General features: G+C 42.4%; 1 protein-coding gene across 1 annotated transcript; it reads left to right on the top strand.

Moving 5' to 3' along the window:
• Positions 1-487: 487 nt before the first annotated feature.
• On the top strand, positions 488-22,298 carry tex11 (testis expressed 11; the record flags this gene model as incomplete). Its single annotated transcript, XM_083651850.1, has 32 exons — positions 488-493; positions 581-583; positions 732-794; positions 6,278-6,341; positions 11,517-11,629; positions 11,964-12,048; positions 12,195-12,274; positions 12,378-12,458; positions 12,618-12,737; positions 12,942-13,022; positions 13,143-13,228; positions 13,330-13,387; positions 13,498-13,593; positions 13,718-13,799; positions 14,097-14,175; positions 14,356-14,507; positions 14,658-14,743; positions 14,831-14,968; positions 15,606-15,708; positions 15,812-15,936; positions 17,131-17,216; positions 17,795-17,851; positions 17,929-17,969; positions 18,080-18,166; positions 18,407-18,477; positions 19,087-19,200; positions 20,342-20,414; positions 20,662-20,811; positions 20,913-21,021; positions 21,153-21,273; positions 21,843-22,010; positions 22,230-22,298. 32 exons carry the CDS (start codon positions 488-490, stop codon positions 22,296-22,298), a joined length of 2,847 nt encoding a protein of 948 aa, XP_083507976.1.
• Positions 22,299-22,461: the final 163 nt, after the last annotated feature.

Below are 22,461 nucleotides of genomic sequence, written 5' to 3'. Positions count from 1 at the left end.
TATAATAAGATGTGGTGGGGAGGGATTGAGAAGAACGACTCCTTAAATGAGATACACTCATATTAGATACAGTCATTTTAGACTTCTAATTGTACACAGAGTATTAAATGTATGAATGACTTATGTCCGGCTGTTTTGTAGCCCACAGCTTTCGCATGGAGTTAGGCTTTTAGTATGGTATATCATAAAACACTAAACAAAAACACACACACACACACACACAAACTAAAACACACACACATACGCACGCACGCACGCACGCACACGCGCACACACACACACACACAAACAAGCTTGATGATCCAACAGATTTCGAGTGTGCAATGAAAATAAAACAAACAAACAGATAAAAAGCAGCAGGGAGAGACTGTGAGAGAATTGGCATAGGCTGTAGGCAAAATGTTAGCAGCCTTGTTGTTGCAGCATGTTGCCAGTAGGGCATGGGTGATATTATTATCTAATATTAGCCACTATTACTGTGTACGCAATGACTGTACTATCGCTGACTTGAACAGGAAAGCCCCAGTCACAACCCTTGAAGTGCGGCGAATAATGTGCGGAATTCCCTTCTCTTTTGCAGAGGGTACACTTCAACAAGGAGACTGTCTTGGGAGCAACGGGACAGGGTCTTTTTTTGGCGTTTCAAGGCAAAAGCAAACAATACGGCACGATGACTGCCTGGTTTAACCTTGCCACTTGAGTCTTTGTCGTTCTAACTGCGACAACAAAAGATAGAGAAAGGGGACAGGGAGGCGGCTACCCGCTTCGTAAAAGACAGCGGGGGTCAGAGGATGGTGAGTCATCTTGGCTAGAATGTGTCCATGGCTACAGGAGCACAACAGTAGCTGGTAGCCAGTCTGTGGCCACCACAAGGACTTTCCTGTCCGCGGCCCAGGAGCAAAGCACACATTCAGTTTAGCCTGATAACATCCTGACAATGTGAAACAAGACAATGCTCTATAATTGATTTCAAAAGTCCAAACTAATCATTTAAAACAGGGATGCACCGTCTCCATTATTCCAAGTCTAGATTGCACAAGATCTACCCTTCTGTCTCACCACTATGTGATAGGTGTCAGGTGTTAGAGGGTACATTGTCCCATGCTTTTTGGTTTTGTGCTTCATTATCTGGTTTTTGGGCCAAAATATTTGACTGGTACTCTAAGGCCTATAGAACAACCCTTCAGCCGGAGGCGGAACTCGCCATCTTTGGCTGCTCGGAATCCTCTCTGCTCCTCCCTACGGCTGTTCAACTGTCTCTGACGCAGGGAACGACTGTCGCCAAGAGACTCATTCTGAGGGAGTGGAAGTCTCCCTCTACACCTTCTTTTCAGCTCTGGCTGACGGACATGATCTCGGTTATACGTATGGAGAGGCTCCGATTTTTGAGGACAAATTCTCTTGGGAAGTTCTTGGTTATCTGGGACCCGTTTCTGGCCTATTTGGATGAGGTTAATAGCGATACGTGACTCGCATAACTGACTTCTCATGGACCCTTGCGTGGGATCCCACGCACATCCCTTGCAGGCACATGGGGACATTACGTGGCTGGTAGTGCCAAGCTGTAGTATTGGAATGTGAATTATGTTTGTTTGTTTTTTCTTTCTCTGTCTGAGCCTTTTGTTGTTGTTTCTGTTTTACGTTTTGAAAATTGCAAAATAAAATATAAAAAGAAATAAAACAGGGATACGATTATCACAAATGACACAAGCGGTTTCAGGAGAGTCTACTCCACTATCTGTTAATGAAACAACAGAAGCAGTAGGACTGAAATAGTAACGTTAAATGCAAAAAGCGAACTGTATCATCTTTGAAGCCCCCTATCTCCGAGTTGAGGGAGCAAAAAGAACTAATGCAATATTCCATTATACGTTGATCTCTCACCATTTTGGAATGACAATGCAGCAAAGGTGCTGCTGGCATTTCATGGTACGTTGCCTTCAGGACTGAGACTGTCACGGCAGACAAACAGTGAGACACATTCACAGGAGGCTCTACACCCTGGTGGCAGATTTACAGCACAGAGTTGAAACCCTTGACAAGAGTTGGGACCACCTGCCAAAATAAGAAGTTGCTAGAACTTGCTACTACTGCTCTAGCTGTGCTATACGGCCTCCATGTCCTGGGAGATTCTCTCACATGGGGTCCTACTGAAACTCCTCCATTTTGCCAACTGCAAGGTTAAGACAACAGTTGGGGAGTGTGCCTTTTTTACTAGCCGTATATTAGCCTTTGGAGATTCGGAGACAAAATGCCCTGGACTCCCCTTAAAAAAGCAAAATACAGGAACATCTGGCCATGATGGGTGGTCATTTCAGGTTATATAGAGTTGAATAGAGCCAACAATAGGAATCTCCTGCATCAGATTCCCAAGTGGTGGTCTACTGCATAAACCCAGAAGATTCTTGCTCCATAACATGTGTGATTAAGCCAATAGGCAGACAGAAGCTCCTTGAAATTGAAATCTCATGCAGGGTTAAAAGAAAATATATTGCTGGCTCAGGGTGGATATATAGAGGAGATGCTGCTATCGCCCTACATTAAAGGAATAGTTCACCCCAAAAATGACAATTTTGTCGTCGTCATCTCCTCTCAAAACAACTGAAGTCAGTTCTTCAGAGTTCCAAAAAGGAATTAGGTACAGTATCTCAGCATATTTTAGTAATAATTTTGTGCAAATGTTAACTACTTTTTGTTACCACTTTTTTGTTTTGATGGTCCACATTGACTTCAGTTGTTTTGGGGAAGGCTGCTATCCGACGCTGTGCTGGTGTTATATGGGCTAACAAATTTCAGAATTTGAATCATTTGTGGGTGAACTGTAGAAGAAACAACTTTTAACATTAAATATACCAGTGCAACGGAAGGACTTCTTCTTCTCTGTTAATAGTCTCTCAATCCATATACGTATATAGTATATCACCTAAAGCAGGGGTGTCCAAACCTTTTTCAATGGGGGCCAGATTAGATCATGTGAAAATACCGGGGGGCCAGCTGCTTCTCGCATCATATGGTTTATTAAGAAAATAATAATAATAATCACATAGAATACAATTGTACTCTAAGGATTTTGTTTACCATCCCATCTGAAAACATTAGTTCCGCCTGCGTTGTTCCTACTTGGTGCTTGTCTACACAAACTGTATGATAGTGCTGTCATCATTAGGTGAACATATATTTTGAGAGACAAGCCGAGGGCCACTTAAAATTGGTCGGCGGGCCGCAATTGTAGGACTTTGGACATGCCTGAACTAAGGTGTGTGTGTGTGTGTGTGTGTGTGTCATGGACTCAGACATACCGCCGGTGAGCGATGTGCCCCTACTGCACTTGGCTGACCTCTCATCACTCATTTTCCACTCCATCCCAAGTGTCCAAGCAGGAGGGGAAAAACGACTCAAAAACAAATTAGCTGAAGATCAAGCCAAGCCTCTCCCTCAGCCAGAGATGTAAGGCTGTTTCCAGTTGTGATTCTGTGAAATTCTATGAAACTATTCTATGGAAATCACAATGCTTTCAGTTTCAAGTTCAGTCATCACTTCTGTTGTAATCAGCCTATAGGCAAAACATACAGACTGGCCTAAAACTCAACAGATTACAATTCTACAAACTTAACTACCAGTACATCTCTCCTGGGCTTCATCTCATAAATCTAGGACAACTCCAATTGTACAACACAAGCGTGACGAAGGGTGTTCTAATTATTTCAACTCGCCACCTGGATCTACCGAGATAACTGTGACATTCACAGATCCAGTTAAGTCTATCAATGTTATTGCATGAATCTGCGTGATGTGGGGAGCGCTTGAAGACCCTTCATTTTTACAGAGACTTATTTCTCCCTCCATTTAAGTCATCGTTAAGATTGGTGTCAGCAGGTCGTGGAAGAAAAGAGCTTGACCTATGCCTATAGCTAGCTATAGCTACATTCAAAGTTAAATATTTTGCTACAAATTATCAGAGAGGCTAGCCGCTAGACCAGGGGTTCTCAACCTTTTGTAACTTAATTCTTATTTCTAAGGACCACCTTCCCAGATAAATGAGAGAGAAAAGAAGTCATTGAAATTATGCATTTTAATTGGAAGTTTTGGATTTATATAAATTCTTGAGCACATTTAGATATAAAAAATAAATAAATAACTAGCTTTAATCACAATTTTTTTTAATTAATTCTTTATTAATCTATTTGGCAATACCACTGCCTGCGCGGCCCACTACACGGTGCTCTGGGGCCCACCAGTGGGCCACGGCCCAGTGGTTGAGAATAGCTGCGCTAGACCATGTTTCAGACACAGAACATCCCTCTTATCTCAATCACTGATGGCTTGAGGAAAAATAGCAGACTGATTTAAAGCATCTGTCGCTGCTTAACTCTGTCAGAGTACAGAATGCTTTGGCAGCATAAAACACTTCAACCTTAACTTAAATATTTAACCTTAACCTGGCTGAGAATGAATTAACTCTCATCCGAGTCCCTGCAACCAGTTATTTCAGCTTTAACCTGAGATGGCTAGACACACCATCAATAACTAATGGCTCTACCATTCAGTGGCTGGCATGCAGGAATGATCTCCTTTCCTCCCCACCATTGTCTGCTCTACTGGATGGAGTTTGACATCGCTGAATATGAGCATAAGGAGCGTCGGGAAGAAATCTTTGCCCAGGTAGCGTGTCGCATTTCCGTGACCTCTACTGGCCAGAACAATTCCAGGGTGCCTCTTGCCCCCACGTCCGCTTCCTCCTTCTGTCTTTCCCACGCTTGTGTGTGGACAGTGAAGGAAATCTACTCAAAAACACTGCAGACACAGAGGCTGAAAGAGTGTGTGTGTGTGTGTGTGTGTGTGTGTGTGTGTGTGTGTGTGTGTGTGTGTGTGTGTGTGTGTGTGTGTGTGTGTGTGTGTGTGTGTGTGTATGTGTGTGTGTGTGTGTGTGTGTGTGTGTGTGTGTGTGTGTGTGTGTGTGTGCGTGTGTGCGGGGGGGGGGGGTCAGTATTTCCTTTGTTTTGGATGGGCTGTTTGTTTGGAAATTGTGAGGAAGGTTCACAGTTATCTCAACGGTGCATCAGGTCTGGCACAAGGTGGAAGAACTTCCACCTTTTATGCTCTATCTTGTTTTTGAGACACATCAAGCCAATGAGGTTGGTAAGTAATATCAATATTGTACTGACAAGAAATACTGTACAAAAAAAAACATGCATTCAAATCCCAAGATGTTTAATCAACTTCCACGCTTGAATCCGGACAGATAACAATTGCTGAAAAACAACACACCCACCCCCACACACACACACACACACACACACGCACACGCACACGCACACGCACACGCACATGCACACGCACACACATTTGTCCATGATATATAACACAGCCTGTCTTGAAATAGGCTATTAAAAACATTGGCAAAATAAATCTTAAGCCAATCCCAAATCAATCATTCAGCAGCAAATTAAACGTTCACATTATGATATAAATAAATAGCCTCTCTGTCTGTTACAACTTACTAATGACCTGTGGAGCTCAACAAATGTTATTAACTTGTTAATAATCACTCAAATTCTACGGGACAAGACTACCTCTAGTGGCCTTTGTAATTACTGCAAGCCAAGTGGCAGCCTTACCTGTTGGCATATAATATTCCCTAAAACTGAACTGAAATAATAATAATTAACTGGAGTAAGAAACATCCCTCTGTTAACACAAAGCATTTCTGTGAAGGTGTGGATCTATAGCCTACTTCACTATCAGTTGTTCAAGTAGGCTAGGCAAAGTCTCAACATTATAATCAGCGTGATTATAGGCTAATTAAACATTATTTGAAGAAGAATAAAAAGAAGAGGAGACTCGGTGGGGGGGGGGGGGGGGAGCGCTATCCATCCATAACAAAATATAGCGGTCAAACTGTATAGCCTATAGCCTACATTCCTTCCTAAACTGTGTGTTTTGAATGTGAAATATCCTATTAGGAGAAAATAAATAGCCAATAAGAACGGATAAGTTCTTACCATTTGTAGGTGCTGTCCAATACAAGATGACAACTGCCAATTTCAAGCAGTCGGATGGGACCATTCTGGCACCCCACAGACAAACTCGCCAAAATCCAAACCCTCCGCGGTAAATAGAGTCCCTGGTGGTAACGTTATAGTTCCGAGTGTTTGACAAAAGTGTTTGAAAAAAGGTGTTTCAGAAGAAAAACGTGCCGTTAATCCACAAAGCGCTCAGGTGTAAATGTAAAAAGCGGCAGTGATTCTCCTTTGGCCCATGACGCGTTGTTTCGCAGGGGAGCTCTCCTGCGCTCCGTGCAGCAGGAGACGGACGGATGAATCACTGTATCCTCGTCGCAGGTGCTCTCAAAACAAAAAAACAAAAAATATATAGGATATATATTGAATGAAATTGCATGCCCCCACGCAAAAAAGTTGAGTGTATGGTAGTTCCGTTTGTAACTAGTGGAACTGGAAGAGAAAGCAAGATCAATCAGCCAACTGCCTTTCATACGCGCCTGGGACAATTCCTCCTCCCTTTCGCCTCTGTGCAACACTTGTGGTCCATGCGTGAGGCACGTTTTTATAGAGACAGGGGAAGGACGCAACGTCACTTTTTTTTGGACAAGCTCCAATCTGCAGGCTAATATTGATTGGCACATCACTGTATGCGGAATTTAACACAATATTTTAACACAATATGATTTTAGAATCAGAATCAGAATCAGAATAACTTTATTTATCCCCCGGGGGGGGGGGGGGGGGGGGGGGCGTTGAGTCATGCTACAGTCATGCTTCATTATGTAGTAATGTATATTTTGCTTGGTATTAGCCTCCATAACAACTAATCATAGTCTATATGATACATTTTAATAGAAGGATACTATGAAGTGCAAATCTCACAGCAAATATATGGTGCATATGTTACAGGAATATTATAGTGATAACATAGGAGACAGGCTAAAACAAAACTGTCTATTACAGGGGTTTTCAATGGGAGGCGGGGTGGGCCTCCCCAGGGGGGCTCCAAGCAGTTTCATGGGAGCCTCAGTGAATGGAAGTGAAAACATATTACATTAGTTATTAAAATGTGATCTCAGCCTAAATGTGTGTGATTTTGTTAAAGCAATAGTTCAGAGATACATTTTGGGGAATTTGACAGTTTTTCCCACTTTCCCAGAGTCAGAAACAAATAAATGCCTTCAGACAGACCTTTTTTAGTTTGAAGTATGTCAAACAGCAATATCAGGCTATGTTGGCTCAATTGTTGAGTGTTTATGGATCAAATAACATAATCATGATCCCATAGGCATCCATGAATTGAGCGAGGGGGGCTTCTTTTTCCAAGCTTTGTCTGGGGGGAGGCCCACAGTCTCAGAGTTTGAAAACCCCTGGTCTATTAGATTTATTAATGATTTATTACAATGATTTCTCAGTGGAAAAACTCCACTCTGGAGGACAAAAAGAGATGGGTATGACTGCATGACGGACACAATATTGTGCTGAACTCACACTCATCTACAGCCTCCTCCATAATTACATGATTACATCATGACTGACTGACCTAAGCGTAATTCAGATCAACATCACCTTTTATTTCTGATTGACACTGTCAAATAGGAAGTTATGGCTAGATAACTCGATTTTACAGAGCTTTGTCTTGAACACTGCTCTTGATCAAATCAGCCTATACGGTTAAAGGTGACAACACTTATCTTATCTACAGGGGAAACAGAAGAAAAAAATAAACAATCGTTGTGATAGCAGACAGAATATATCTGCCCAAGTGTTTAGAATAAATATTATGCGAGATTTATTTTTAACTTTAGAAACAGGACATGCCGCTTTTTATAGCAATGTAAATAATCCCCTCTGTTGTCCAGCAAGTCGCCCCATGGTGTGTGGATGTGCTGCAGACTGTTTTCTTTTATCACTACATACAACAACAATTGCTTTGCTACTGTCCAGGAGCCTCTGCTGTAAATAAGAACATCCTTCCCTCACCTTTCCGCTCATCAGGACTGAAAGGACACTTGGGACCGTGGTCTGGAGCAGGCAACAGCAGACGCAGCCCCGACAGCCGGACAGCGCTCCCTGGGTGAGGCCCCGGCACAAGTGGTGAAATGTGATGAAGAGCACTCTTCCTTCCCTGCCACAGGACAACAGTGATATATGGTACATGTGATATATGGTAGGCTACATGAGAACATGAGATATGAGAGTGATATGAGAACATGAGCAACTGATAAAACTCCAGTTGTGGTAGTCCTGCTGTTTTCTGTCTGAGTTTCAGCACAGAAAAAGATAGAGAGACTATAAAGATCAACACAGTCAGACTTCAAGAAGACCACAACATCAAGTACCTGTGCTTTTAGCTGTATCTTGGTCTCTAGGGGGGAATTGAAATTTAATTTTATGTTTATTTTTTCCGCTTCCTTTTTTCCAATATTTAAATCACTCATAATTTCTCAGACCAGTTAAATGAGGTAAAATGAGGTGCTAAAAAGGACTCAAAAGGAGAAACTTCTATGGACCTTTTTCCAGAGCAGCCATTTTGTGTCTAAAAGGCAGGGTAAACACAGATGCAACCAAAACATTAATGAGGGTTTTCAACTTCCAATCCATTTAGGTGTTCCAGTGCTGGGGCCCTCATTTATGTTTTTGTTGCAGCTGTGTTTTCCCTGCCTTTTAGACACAAAATGGCTGCTGAGAAAAAGGCCCATTGTCACAACCCCCCCCCCCCCCCCATTCTCCTGGCCCTGTACTATTTCTCCCTCCTCACCGATGCACTTTTTTTTTATGTAGTTGTGTTGTCTGGTTATTTTCCCTTCATTTGAGTTAATAAATTATTTTACTTTGGCGTATGACTCCCTTCTTTGTTCCAACCTAGAGCTGGGTTGTGACAAATGACAGGCGTATGTAATGTATGTGTGTAATTGTAGGCTACTAATAGCTGGATTCAAAGTAGCAAAAATTAAAAGAGAGTAGGTTTCGAAACCTAGCAATTACTATCTGACAAACATAAATAGGTTGAGTTTACCGTGGAATACGATATCTACTTGTTAATTTCAAAAGAGAATGTTATGTGGGTTAAAATATTAGTTTGTTTCTAGACTTGGATTAAACAGTGGACAATGTAAGTAGCCTAATTGTTCACATACAACCGGGCAGGAAGATCAACAGGCCCTATACTTTCTTGTGCAAATATGGATTTGGGGATGTTTTGTGGTAACTGATGTTTGACTCTATAATTAATAAATATGAAAGCCTTGGCATATTTGTTTAAATATAAGTTAGTCTATACACAGATAATGACGTTTGGTAAATAATAAATGCCACCTATCTGTATCACTTGTTGTATTTTAAGTCATCAGAGAAGGAGACCTTCCCCTTAGGCCAAGTGGGCAGCAGATAAGTCTCCTGATGGAACAATTGCTGGAAGCTGCTAGCGGAGAGGGGTGGGTTTTAAGACGTTTTATTTTAGAATCTGGCTTTCAAAACACAATATGGGGGACTGACTTGTTCTGCACACACAGCATGCCGCTTTTTCCTTTGACCCAACAATAAAGTCTTCAGTAAAAGAACCAGTAGCAACAAAGACTTTCCACAGCGGTGGACTGACTGCCTGCCTCTCTGTGTTGGTGTCTTGGTGACTGATCAGTCAGTGAGCGTAAACAACAATACTTCACTTTCAAGGCTCTTGTCGTACTGCGGCTTTGGAAGAGGGATCGTCATTTTATAGAGCGGCTGTCAGAAAAGGATTTATAGACCACAGTATTAGCACAACCACCAGTCAGTTACCAGGGTTATGGACAGAAGTCCACCCTCCATAAAAGCTGGAAAGCTACTTCCAACAAATATGCATAAAATTTAACATGCAAGTATAGCAGGCCAACTTTTCAAGCTTGGTGTGCTTGGCAAATGGCTTATAAAACCACTTAATACAGCCCATAACATTTTCACCCAAATATTAATTTGTGTTTCATGGCCTCGTTTTTTTGAGGAAGTGCAAATAAAAAGTCTAACATTGCCATGTCCTTATTAAACAGAAAGATGATCTGGAAGAAACAGGCTGATCAAAATAAAACAAACTATTTATAAACATTGAAAATAACCACATAGTCACATACACTTTGTATACAGAGCAAGGCATTACAATAAATGGGTTCTGTTATTATTAAATTGATATTTAAATTCCTGCATGCATTTTTTACTACGGCCACTAGGGGGTTCAGTGAACCCCTGGCCTGAACCAACGCAAAATTTGCCTATGTCCAATTTCATTTAGGTGTTCCCAGTGCCAGGGCAGGGCCCTCATTAATGTTATTGGTTACACCCGCTTTACTTCATGCTTTACCACCTCAAACGGTTACTGTGAAAAGGGCCTATCTATGGGGCCAAACATCTCACCTTCATCATACTCCTACTACTGGACAGCAAGGTCGCGAGCGTCTGTGACAGCTGTCAATTAAGCTTGAAGGCGGCAAGGAACTATTGTGGACAGCCAGGGATTCTTTTCCGTCGTCAAACATGGAGCTGTTTGTTTCAAATGTGACATGTGAGTAGCTTTAGTCCATTTACTCGCTGATTATTGTTTGTTTGTGAGAAAACTGTAGGTGCCGATGCCGAATGCACCAACTCAAGCTTACTGGTTACCCCGTTAACAACTAACGCTAACGCTAGCAAGGAACGTCATCGTTGTTCAGCCAAGAAGCTAACATTGACGCTAACATTTAGCTAGCTAGCGTTAACGTTACGTTTTTCTAATAATGTTAATGGTGGTGCAACCAATGTGGCAATTCTGCTAAACGCTGACGTTAGCAGAAGGGAGAGAGAGAGAGGAGGGGGAGGGAGGGAGAGACAAAGAGGAAGTGAGGGTGGAGGAGAGAGAGAGAGAGAGAGAGAGAGAGAGAGAGAGAGAGAGAGAGAGAGAGAGAGAGAGAGAGAGAGAGAGAGAGAGAGAGAGACAAGCTAACATGATGGAGGCCTATGTTACTGGGACTAGTGGGAGGGAAAGTGACCTCTAGCGAAACTAATTGGGGATTAGCGTTAGCTAAACCATTTGAAAAAGTATTCTTATTTTTCAGTATGTTAAACTGGGTAACTCTGTAGGCCAGTTTAATAATAGAGCTGTCAACAATTTCTGACAAGACAGAACCAACGGGGGGATGAGATGAGACATCTCTTGGCACTGTGTTCCTGTTTTCTGCTGTTACAAAGAAATGCACTGATTGGCCTGATAGGGGCGCTATGAATAAATGTAACTTTTATATGTCCTATGAGTATGAGGGCACTATAAAAGTCAAAACTTTTCTCAAACTCAAATTTGATATATCAGACACACTGGTCTGATATTGACAAAACCTTGAGGGATAATGTATTTTGGCAGTGTGTTCTGGTGATGATGGGGATGCTATAATTTAAGGTCAAAACAAGGTGGAGTTATTATTGACTGCATCTGCATTCCTTGTGGAAGTGCCATGTGTGCTGTTGTTGCCTTGTTCTCCAACATGACATGTTCACTGTTGTTCATAGCCCTCACAGAGATCCTGTTGAAGAAACAGCAGACGGACTACGATGAGGTGATAGAGATGCTTTTTTCTGAAATCTCTGGCCTAGAGGATTTCCCCAAATTACTGGAACCACAGGTGGGTACAAGTCTGACTCGCTGTGTGTGTGTGTGTGTGTGTGTGTGTGTGTGTGTGTGTGTGTGTCTGTCTGTCTGTCTGTCTGTCTGTCTGTCTGTCTGTCTGTCTGTCTGTCTGTGTGTGTGTGTGTGTGTGTGTGTGTGTGTGTGTGTGTGTGTGTGTGTGTGTGTGTGTGTGTGTGTGTGTGTGTGTGTGTGTGTCTGTGTGAGAGAGAGACGCACCCAGTCGTTGCTTTTTTTCTAACATAATTTTTGTCACCTGTATGGCCTATTTGGTGGCAGAATTTATAACTTGCATGTACAGTATATGTTTATTTTCTGTACTTATATTACAGCTTGAGGAATGTGCCATCCAGCTCTGGAACTGGGCAGTAACTAAGCATGTGGGCACGGCCATAAATAAGGACAAGAAAGCAAAAGGTAGGCTTATTTGCAGTATCATGCATGGAACAAGCATAATGCACGATCATGGCATTTAGCTATCCTGGCTTTACTATGTGAAATGTTGACACTGTGTAAGAGAACAAGCAGGTTATGTCACCTCACATCTCTCACCATCTTGTCAGTGCGTCATGTGGCATGCAGTCTGCTGTACTGCTGTGAGCCTGAGAATCCAACAGAGGGCATCGTCCGCAAGCAGATCTTGGTAAGTTCAACAGTTTGGAACATTTTGTCAGTGCTTAACATTTCAGAAGGACAAGAGTCTGTGTCTGTCAGTGCCATTTCCAATCTTTTCCTAATCTGTACAGATGGCCAGCAAAACAGGGAGAACCTGGCTGGACTGCAAAAAACCCCAGATAGCGGATATCTTTTTAAGACTAGCCGTCAAGGTAAACAAAAGCATAACTACCCCAAATTGAGCAGATGATACAGATGAAGGCCTTGAATTGAATAGGATTTCAAGACTTGAGAAGGCGTTCTCTTCTCAAGTTTTGGGCAGATGGAACTATGTTAGCTTATACAAATTACTATACCTAAAATATCCACAGAGCCTGGAAACCCTCTATAGCCGACTAACATCCAGAGGTGACGGAGCAGTTGACCTCAACTATTCCAAAGGTGACGTGGAGAAGGATCTGCTTCGAATTCTCTCTTACCAAGCAGAATCGGTGAGCTCTAACAGATGAGATGTTCAACACCTTCAATGTGAATATTTGTTCTTGTGACATTTGGCAGCTAAGGTGATGTGATGTTCTCACAGACTTGCAGTGTGAATTGTGTGACAGATAAACTGTGTTAAGAGAGAGAGAAATCTCTACCAACAGAGAAGTTATTATTTGTGGATATTGTGTGAAGTCTATTGTTTTTTGCAGGCCATAAGTCAAGGGAATAACCATGAGGCCGTGGCCTATATGCAGCGCTGTAAAGACATGCTACTGCGGCTACCCAAAGAGGTAAAGAACATATATTTTTGATGCATTATCAGTAATACTGCACTATTTTTTGTTTCATATGTGAATATTGTCACAGGAAGGGAGATTGTGTTACTTTTTGGTTTTACTTTTTCCACACAGACTGGCTACCTCTCCTGTATGTGCTATAACTTTGGAGTAGATACTTACAATCTGAAACTGTTTGAGGACAGTTCATTTTGGTTGAGGTAAAGATTATCAGATTATTCTATTATAATGTTTAATTTGAATAAAACATGGCTGAGTAACAACAGAGTTTTTGTTTTTGTTGAATTGCTTTGTTTACCAGCCAGAGCTATGACATTGGGAAGATTAATGTGAAATACAATCCTGGAGCTGAAGTCCAGGTAAGACGGTGCAGCAGTATATACTTTAATAAAAGCAAAACCACATCTAACAGATGTGTACAAAATGAGATAAAGACTTTTTGTCTTAACTCGGTTTAATTTCTCTCTAGGCCAAGGTCTTGAGGCTCCTCGCCACTGTTTATTTGGAGTGGGACTGTCAGCGTTTTCAAGAGAAGGCTCTCAATGCTGTGGGCTTAGCCAATCAGGTGGTATATATAAGCAGTCATCTTCACAATGTCATTTACACGTGCATTTTGGAGCATACACCACAAAATAATGATTAGCTCCATTACCATACTTTGCACCCAGTTACACTCTGCAATTTGACAGGAATGTCGGAGTTCCTCTGGGCTGTACCTAAAGATCCGAATACTGGTGACATGTGGAGCCACAGACGATCATATCAGAGCAGGTTGGTTATTAGCAGCCCTCATTGAATTATTTATATATAACTTTATTAAGTAAGGCAGGCAGCACTGGGGTGTCAGTGACTGGAAGGTTGCTAATTTGAATCGCTGAAGCTTCTGGAAAAATGTGGATGTGCAAAGAGAATGACAACTTAACAATATTGAGCAGTTCTACTGATCAGTGCTCCAAAACTAGAGGTTCTGCAGTGGTATAACTCCTCTTTGAGGTTCTACAAAACTAGATAGGATACATTTCAACAGAAAATTCACGTTGAAAAGCAGATAATAAAAACCTTTTTCAGGAGTTAATGAGATGCTGGAATCCGGCGCTCCTCTCGAAGTGTGTCTGAGCACAGTGAAACTACTCATGTCTGAAGACAGGTGAAAAACTTTGCATACTGCACACACACACACACACACACACACACACACACACACACACACACACACACACACACACACACACACACACACACACACACGTGCACAGGAACATGTACTTTGTAGAATTGCCCACACACATTATTCAGCTCTGAATTATATCTTTTTTGATATTTCCAGAGAAACGCTGGCATTTGACTATTTGAAACGTGTGTGTCAGCACTTTGAGTCGTCCCCTGAGCTGGCAACGGCCCTTGTCTTGCACATTGAGCTGCTGCTGCAGAGAGGCAAGGAGCTGCTGGGCAAACAGAAAATAGAAGATGTCATCAATGGTACTTTTACTTCTCATTCCATTCCTGGTGGTGATGATAACTTTGACCTAAATGAAAATGACGTGACTAATTGCCATAGTAATTCAGGCATGATAGTCACTACAGAATGTAGATGTGCTAAGGGTGGATTACTGCTGGATCTCCTCTCAGGTCACTATACAGGTAAACAGCTGACTCCCCAGGCCATCACAAGGCTACATCTCATGCTGTGGGACAAAGCCTCCAAACACTTTGAGGTACACACGACACAAACCTGTCTACTTTAAGTCACAGGAGCGATCTGTCTATACTGTTCTTTAGAATGTATCTGTCTCCCTTGCCAGGCTAAGAACTATTCCGAGGCTCTGCAGTGGTACAACTACTCTCTGAGTTTTTACAAGTCAGGTCAGATGGAGCCCAACCTGGCCAAACTGCAGAGGAACAGAGCTTCCTGTCTTCTGCAGCTACAGCAGCTAGAAAAGGTACAGAGACAACTGAGCTGCAAAAGTAGGTCAGGGAACTAACTTTTCTGTCTGCTGGCCTCAGTAGCTGCTACATCTCAAAACTCACTGGACACTTTGACTACCAGCCAAAGACTTTTACAATTGTATAGCATTTCAAAGTATTGGATGGCTACCTGCCAAAGGTAGCCAAGGCTGGTATTAATTTCCCGACTTGTGCACATGCATGCCTGCACAAGAATGCATATACAAAATGCAAATTTTTCATGTATGCATAGTATGGTTTGCATGTATAGGATGAATCAGCGTAACATCATGACAACAAAAAAGCACTGCAGCAGTTCACTAGTATGAGTTATGCCAAACAAACGTTAATATCTCAAAAACTATACATCACATCGCTTATATTTTTACTTTGTGAGTGAGAGCAGAAGTAGCTCAAGGGTCTGATGTATAATATATGTATCTAGTGTTAAAGTTGTGTGAACTGTCGCAGTTCTGTGTGGATTTAGTAAGAAGTGCAGCCTGCTGCTGGCTCCAAAAGGTCCCATTATAAAGGCTGGAAAAAAACATGCGATTATGGTTTCACATTGAACTGCTGTTTAAAATGCCGTTTGTTTACAAACAACCTGATCCCTGTAAAACTTGTGATTACCAGGCCAAAGAAGCTATTAAGGAGGCAGAGAGATGTGATCCTGACAGCATCTTTACTCAGTTCAGTGTTTACAAGATGGCTGTCCAGGAGAAAAATGTGGAGAAAGGTAACTATAAGAGATACATTGTCGCTTCATTGCGCAGTACACCTACATTTTTCATAATCTTCTCTGTATGGTGATGAGACTGTAAGTGGTTTGTTTCTACTAGCTGCAGAGGCAGTGAACGCGATCGGGCTTCTATCCAGGAATCCTGTGACCACTGAGGACAGACTGTTGGTATCTGAGAATGCTGCTTCCAATCTCCTTACTCTGGCTGCTCAGATTGCTTTGGAGGTAGGACCCAGCTCAGAGCTCATTTCTGGGTGGGAAGGTATGGAAAAATAATTTGATAATGTCTCGTGGAATGAGAATCACATTTCTCAAATCTCATGGTATTGTTTAACAAAAGGTACGTTACTGTATAGTTACCCAAAATATTAGAACTGTCAATATTGTTGACGTTTTACTAATGACCTTTGACAAACCCTCTGATTGTCAATCAAACCATTTTACATAATAATCAGTCTACTTCCGAATGTAAATGGCTTCAAATGTAGATTTTAATGAATGCTCTGATTGGGTGCCATTACACAACTACGCATACTTAATGAGGGGCCCTGTAATCTGAAGAGAGAGAGGAGAAAGTCAATCTTGATCTTGCATGTTTTTATTCTTTCATTAGACTAGGACAACAACGGTGGTGAGTAAGACGAGACTGAGCTAGAAGAGGGAGGGACAAATCTTTGTTGATAGCCCTTGGCTTGTATTTTCTATTTTTGGCATGGAATTTGACATGGAGCAGTTAAAATATTTCATGATGATTATAATCTGAAGAAGCACTGATTTAATTTTGAACATTGTGTTAATTTCATACTTGATGACATGATACATGATAACAAAAACATGATACATGATAACAAACAAAAAAAGGTGGTGTTAAGCATGTCGACAGAGCAGTTTCAGTTTTGATGCATGTACGGTACTCTATGACCAAACGCTTTACAGTATATGTTGTACAAACAGCTACATATCATTTCACTTTCACTGTGAAATATATTGGTGTGATGAATAATCTACAGCTCATGTATCTCAGGACATATAGGTCCAGAAAAAGTCGGGATTTTTGAAATGCAAAATGTGTTGGAATCCTGTCATCAGTATATTATAGGACGAATCAGCGTGACGTGACAACAACACATCCCTCAGAACTGTGCAAGCCTGCAGCAGTTAACTAGCACTGGCACTGAGTTGTGCCAAACAAACATTAATATTGTGGTAAAGTTGTGTGAACTGTCGCAGTTTTTAAAATGTAAACCGCACAGCCGGGGCTAGAGTGAGCACTCAAGGCTGGCTCCATAGGGTCCCATTGCCGTTTCCCCCCAGTGATGCGGTTTGTTTACCAAAATACTGCTTGGCTGATCCCTCGTATAGCTGTGATGAACATGGTTGGCGGCAGTGATGGTGATGATGTTTGTTCCCCTCTGATAGAATCAACAGCAGGAAACAGCCATGAAGGCACTGGAGAGTCTGTGTGAAAACTCCAAAGATGATCCTCAAGTTCTGACCGCTCTCAGGTCTGTGACAACTGAAATATACAAGAGGAGTTTCATTTCAAAATGACATATCTGCAATTAGAAGGGGAAAAAACATTTCTGGTATTAAAGCAAGGAAGGCATTTTATGGGTTACTATCAAAGTTCATTTTAAGAGGTTTGCATACATAAGTTCAATTTTTGAGACTAGAATGTGTTCTATGTTTTTGAAATATTAACTGATGAATTTCAGATACAATTTCTTTTTTCTAAATTGATGTATAGCATTTTGGAAATAAGGCCTTCAAATTATCTTACACCTATCTATCAACAATAATATACCAATACTTATTCAGTGATTTTGGACCATGCAGTCTTCATGTTTTATGACAATGGTAAATAAAGTAAACATGCTGGCAGATGATCTCACACACAAGTGCGAGTGTAAAGATGGCTTTGTGCTGAGAGACTGAAATCAGACTGGGAGTTTCCCATACACCTCTCTGATCCACTGACCTATATTCCCTTGCTTCTCCAGTGAAAGTGTGTCTCTCTGTATAATACAGTTAGTAGGTGAAAGAAAGGAGGTCATCATCAGTTTGTCCATTCATGCTTTTCTAGGTGTTTGGTTCGACTTGTACTCTCCACAACAGAAAAAGCAAGTGATGATGAGATGAGGTGAGGGCAAAGAAGACTACCTATATCATATTGTTGGCGCTAAATTCAACACACTAACACATTACGCCTTCATATAGGAATGCAAATCTGGATGTCCTGCTGTCTTATCTAAAAATGGGTGAGTATTATTATGCAACAGTGTTTAAATAGCATTAGGTAAGACACATACTGTATTCGCTCTCTGCTGTGTGTTTCAACACCATATTGTGTTGTTTACTGTCATTGCAGCTCTGCAAAAAGTCTCAAATCACAGCCCCGGGCCTCGCATGAATGTTGAGCAACGCACGGAGGAAGCCAACTGGTTCAGGAAGATTGGTACTAAGATTCTATGCTCTTCCTCTGCTAGTCACTTCAATCTGACATTGTATGCTATTAATTTTTAAATTACTCTGTGTGTGTGTGTGTGTGTGTGTGTGTGCGCGCGCGCGCGTGTGTGTGTGTGTGTGTGTGTGTGTATGTACGTGTGTGTGCGTGTGTTTGTGTGCGTGCGTGTGTGTGTACGTACGTACGTACGTGTGTGTGTGTGTGTGTGTTGTGCGGACACGCTTGTCACAGCTTGGAACTCCGCTCTGCAGTGTGAGAGCAGCCGTGAGAGGATGAGGGGTTTCTTTGTGCTCTCTTACCAGGCAAGTGCCCTTATTAGCTTTGCCAGGTGACCTGATCAATATACTGTTTATGCACATAGCTGTACATCAATTGAAAGCTGAACAGGGATTTAACATGGCTTCAGAAAGATGAACATATCGGTGTAAGATCAAGGAACACAGCCCACAATACCTCCTTCCTGATAGTTGCCTCTGTCCTTTGTCTTTCTGACATTACTACTACTAGATTACCTGTAATTAATGCAGGGAAAGTTCACACACACACACACACACACACACACACACACACACACACACACACACACACACACACACACACACACACACACACACACACACACACACACACACACACACACACACATGCTCTTTCTCAGAAATCCCTGCTTGCTATTATTTTGCATACACATTCTCCATTGAGATGTTTCCAGTTGATTTGGTGTTTTGAACCAGTGATCTTCTGGCTACAAACCTGCCTCTCTTACCTACTTCACTAGCCAGCTTCTCTGTCCTTTAGAGTGTTGCCATCCTATGGGCAGTGCTTAAAAAAGCCAATACTACTACTACACATCACTTTCTATGTTGTCTATGTGTGCGCTTGTGTTTGTGTGCATCTGTGTGAACACCTAGCTCTCCCAGCTGTGCCCTCCTGACCGCGCAGTGCTCATGAGCCAGAAGACGTGTTTGCTTATGGCTGCCGCTGCCTCTTTGGAGCTCTGCAGGACATCTCCTCACTGTGTCCAGGTGTGCCACCTTCTCCCTCCCTCTGTCCTCCTACATTTAGCACGCTCTCCATTTACCGAGACTACTGAAGAGGAGAGGTGACTAAACACATTGGCTGAGTTTCCCAACAAAGAAGCTTCTTAAGAGTTAAGAAGCTTCTTAAGGAGTTAAGAAGGCTCCAAAGAAGTGTTTCCCAAACGCCTTCTTAACAGTCGAGAAAAATAAAAAAAATAGAAGGCTCTTAAGAAGCATCTTAACTGGAGCGGCTCACTTGATGGCACTCTGAGCCCAGCAGTGGGCCACGACTCAGTGGTTGAGAAACACTGTTAACACCTAATCATGGTCATGTTAAACTTTATTAAACATTATTTATTTCAGACATGGACTGCAGTTCAAATTGCTTTATATACACAGCATACAACAAAACAGAGAAACACTACAGAATTTAAGCGACCTTGGGTTCTGTGAAAGGTGCTATATAAATCCACAACATTATAAAAGGAATCCATTCTGATTAGAGGAATATAGCCTACGGTAAAACATTTAAAACACAAGTAACCATACATACAGGGGAGATTTTCAAGTGTTCCCTAATTTTACACACTAAAGGGTACATGAAAGAAAGGAAAAAGGGAAAAACACAAGAGGAACAGTGGACACAAGTATCTCCTTTTGCCTGACGCGGCTGGATCTGCCAGTGTTTTGTCATTAAGAAGGTGTTAAGAAGGCTCCAGACCCTTCTTACAAAACCTTCTTAACGAAAGATCATCTTAGCGCTAAGAAGCTTTTGGGAAACGCAGCCTTCTTAACGGAGGATAATTGGAAGATAATTTTAGGCTAAGAAGCAATCGGGAAACGCGTTGGCTTCGTTGGCTTCTTACGGGAGCCTTAAGAAGGGTCAAAGAAGCTTCTTAGCGCTAAGAAGCTTTTGGGAAACGCATGCCTTCGTAAAGAAGCAATTGGGAAACGCGTTTGCTTCTTAAGGGGGCCTTAAGAAGGGTTGAATTAGCTTCTTAGCGCAAAGAAGCTTTTGGGAAACCCAGCCATTATTGGTGCCGGTGTATGTGTTTATTTTTAATCCTCTGGCTTCTGAGGAGGAACTGAACACTAGATGGCGATGATTAACTCAGAATGTGTGTTGTACGTTTCCATTGGTTCACAGACTCAGGAGCTCACTCAGGCCCTGGAACACATTCAGATCTGCTGGGAGGTCTGGAAGACTCTGAAAGCATCAGGTGCTTCACTGCACTTTTACTATCTCTCTACCTTATTTAATTACAACTGATTGTTGGTTCATATATATTTGCATTGCACATATAAAAAAAGATAAACACAGAAAGAAGAGAACAATTACAGATTTGTGCAGGTGAAAAATAAATAAAGAAGCAAAGACTTTTTTTTTTTACAAAGTTTTTAGGACATGAATTTATTATAAATATGATGGTGGGGTTAAAGACATTTGTTTTAATTATTAATTCTTAGGGAGCTTCCCCATGGACCCAACAGACACATTGCTGCTCTTGTATGAGTTTGAGGCTCGTGCAAAGCTGAATGACCCCAAGGTTGAGAAAGTACTGGAGTCTGTCCTGGAGCTGGAAAATGTTGAAACCAAAGTGCTAGAGACCATTGCAGGTACAGAAACGCACTGTGTTGCAAATCGTACCTCTACTTGCATGCCTCAAGAAGCAGGGACGTCTCAAGTCACCATGGTGCCATTTCTTTTCTATATGCAGCCTTAGCCATGGAGCCTCCCGCCCACTTCCCCCTGCTGTGTAAGAAGGCCTTGAGGATCGCTCTGTCTCTGCACAAGAAACAACCACAGGTTGACCTGGCCCGCTGCAGGTAGCCCTGTCACACTCCGCATGAAAATACCCTCTATATTAGATTCATGACCAATCCTCAGAAGGAGCTTATTAATTAAGTTGATAGTGTTGCTGATTGTGTGACTGTGTTTTGTTTTGGTGTCATTTCAGCGAGTGCGTCCACAGCTTGATCCAGCTGTCCCTCCCCAGCGGTGTGTTGGAGGTGGAGGCCCGTGTGCTAGAGGAGGTGTGGAGCTACTACGAGGAGGCCCTGTCCATCATTGCAGCCGCAGTGAGTCAGCACCAATCACACACCAACATCCCATGGCTCCCTCCTCCCCGCTCCCTCCGACAGAGCTGCTCCCTGCACTATAATTAACCCCCTCTCTTCCATCCGTCGCCTGCCTGCTGTTCTAGAAGCATCTCTCTTTTTTTTTCTCAATGGGCTTTCAGCAGCACTTCAATTAGCAGATGCCTCCATTCACCACCCACTTCCTGCCAATTTGAATTGTAATTTGCTGTACAAGCCTGTGAACTGCACCTCTGAAAGAGGCATCAAAACATTACAGCGCTTTACAGGCAGTGCGTAGTTCCCTATTCATACTGTCTCTTTACAGGCAGTGCGTAGTTCCCTATTCATACTGTCTCTTTACAGGCAGTCCGTAGTTCCCTATTCATACTGTCTCTTTACAGGCAGTGCGTAGTTCCCTATTCATACTGAGTCTCTTTACAGGCAGTGCGTAGTTCCCTATTCATACTGAGTCTCGAAATCCACTGTGGAATTCTTTGGATCTCTTTGGAGTTCCCCCTGGTCTCCCGGTAAAGAGCCTCATTGACCGTCTCCCCGCTCTGCCCCCGCAGCCTGATGACCTCCCAGAGATGGAGACGCTGTGGTTGCTGACTCGAGCCTGGAACACCGGGATCCTGCTGTACAGCCTAGCCCAGTACCCAGAGGCGGAGAAGTGGTGCGCCCTGGGTATGAGCTTCCTCCGCCACCTGGGCTCGCTGCAGGAGAGCTACCAGACACAGGTAGAGGCCTGGACCATCGGGCAGGTGGAGGGGAGGAGATAAGGGAGGGAGAGATGGTAGCAGAGCGTGATGGTGGCTGAGTCATCCCGTTAGCTAGGCAAATGAGAGAGAGGCCTTGGTACAGGAAATACAAATGTCTTATCCTGAAATACAGAATCATCAACTGTAGACCTGTGAAAAGAAAAAGTTATACAGTTGCTTTTGTCTGTCTACCCACAGATGTCTGGTCTCTACAGTGAAGTCCTGGACAGGCTGGACAGAGCCAAGAAGACCCTCATGGAAGAATAACCAAACTAGGGGAGGTCAGCTGTTGTCACCTTGATAGTTTTAAATGTCCGTTTTGAAGACAAGTTTGAATTCATTCAGTTCCATCAGGCTGTTATAGTCGGATGTTATTCATGTTGTGGTAAAAATGTTCATGACACATACGTCACATTCAAATAAATTGTTC

The sequence above is a fragment of the Poromitra crassiceps genome (assembly GCF_964638095.1).
Source record: "Poromitra crassiceps genome assembly, chromosome: 15".
Taxonomy (NCBI): Eukaryota; Metazoa; Chordata; class Actinopteri; order Beryciformes; family Melamphaidae; genus Poromitra; species Poromitra crassiceps.
Note: the sequence above shows the minus strand (reverse complement) of the source record. Positions and strands in the feature narration are given on the sequence as shown.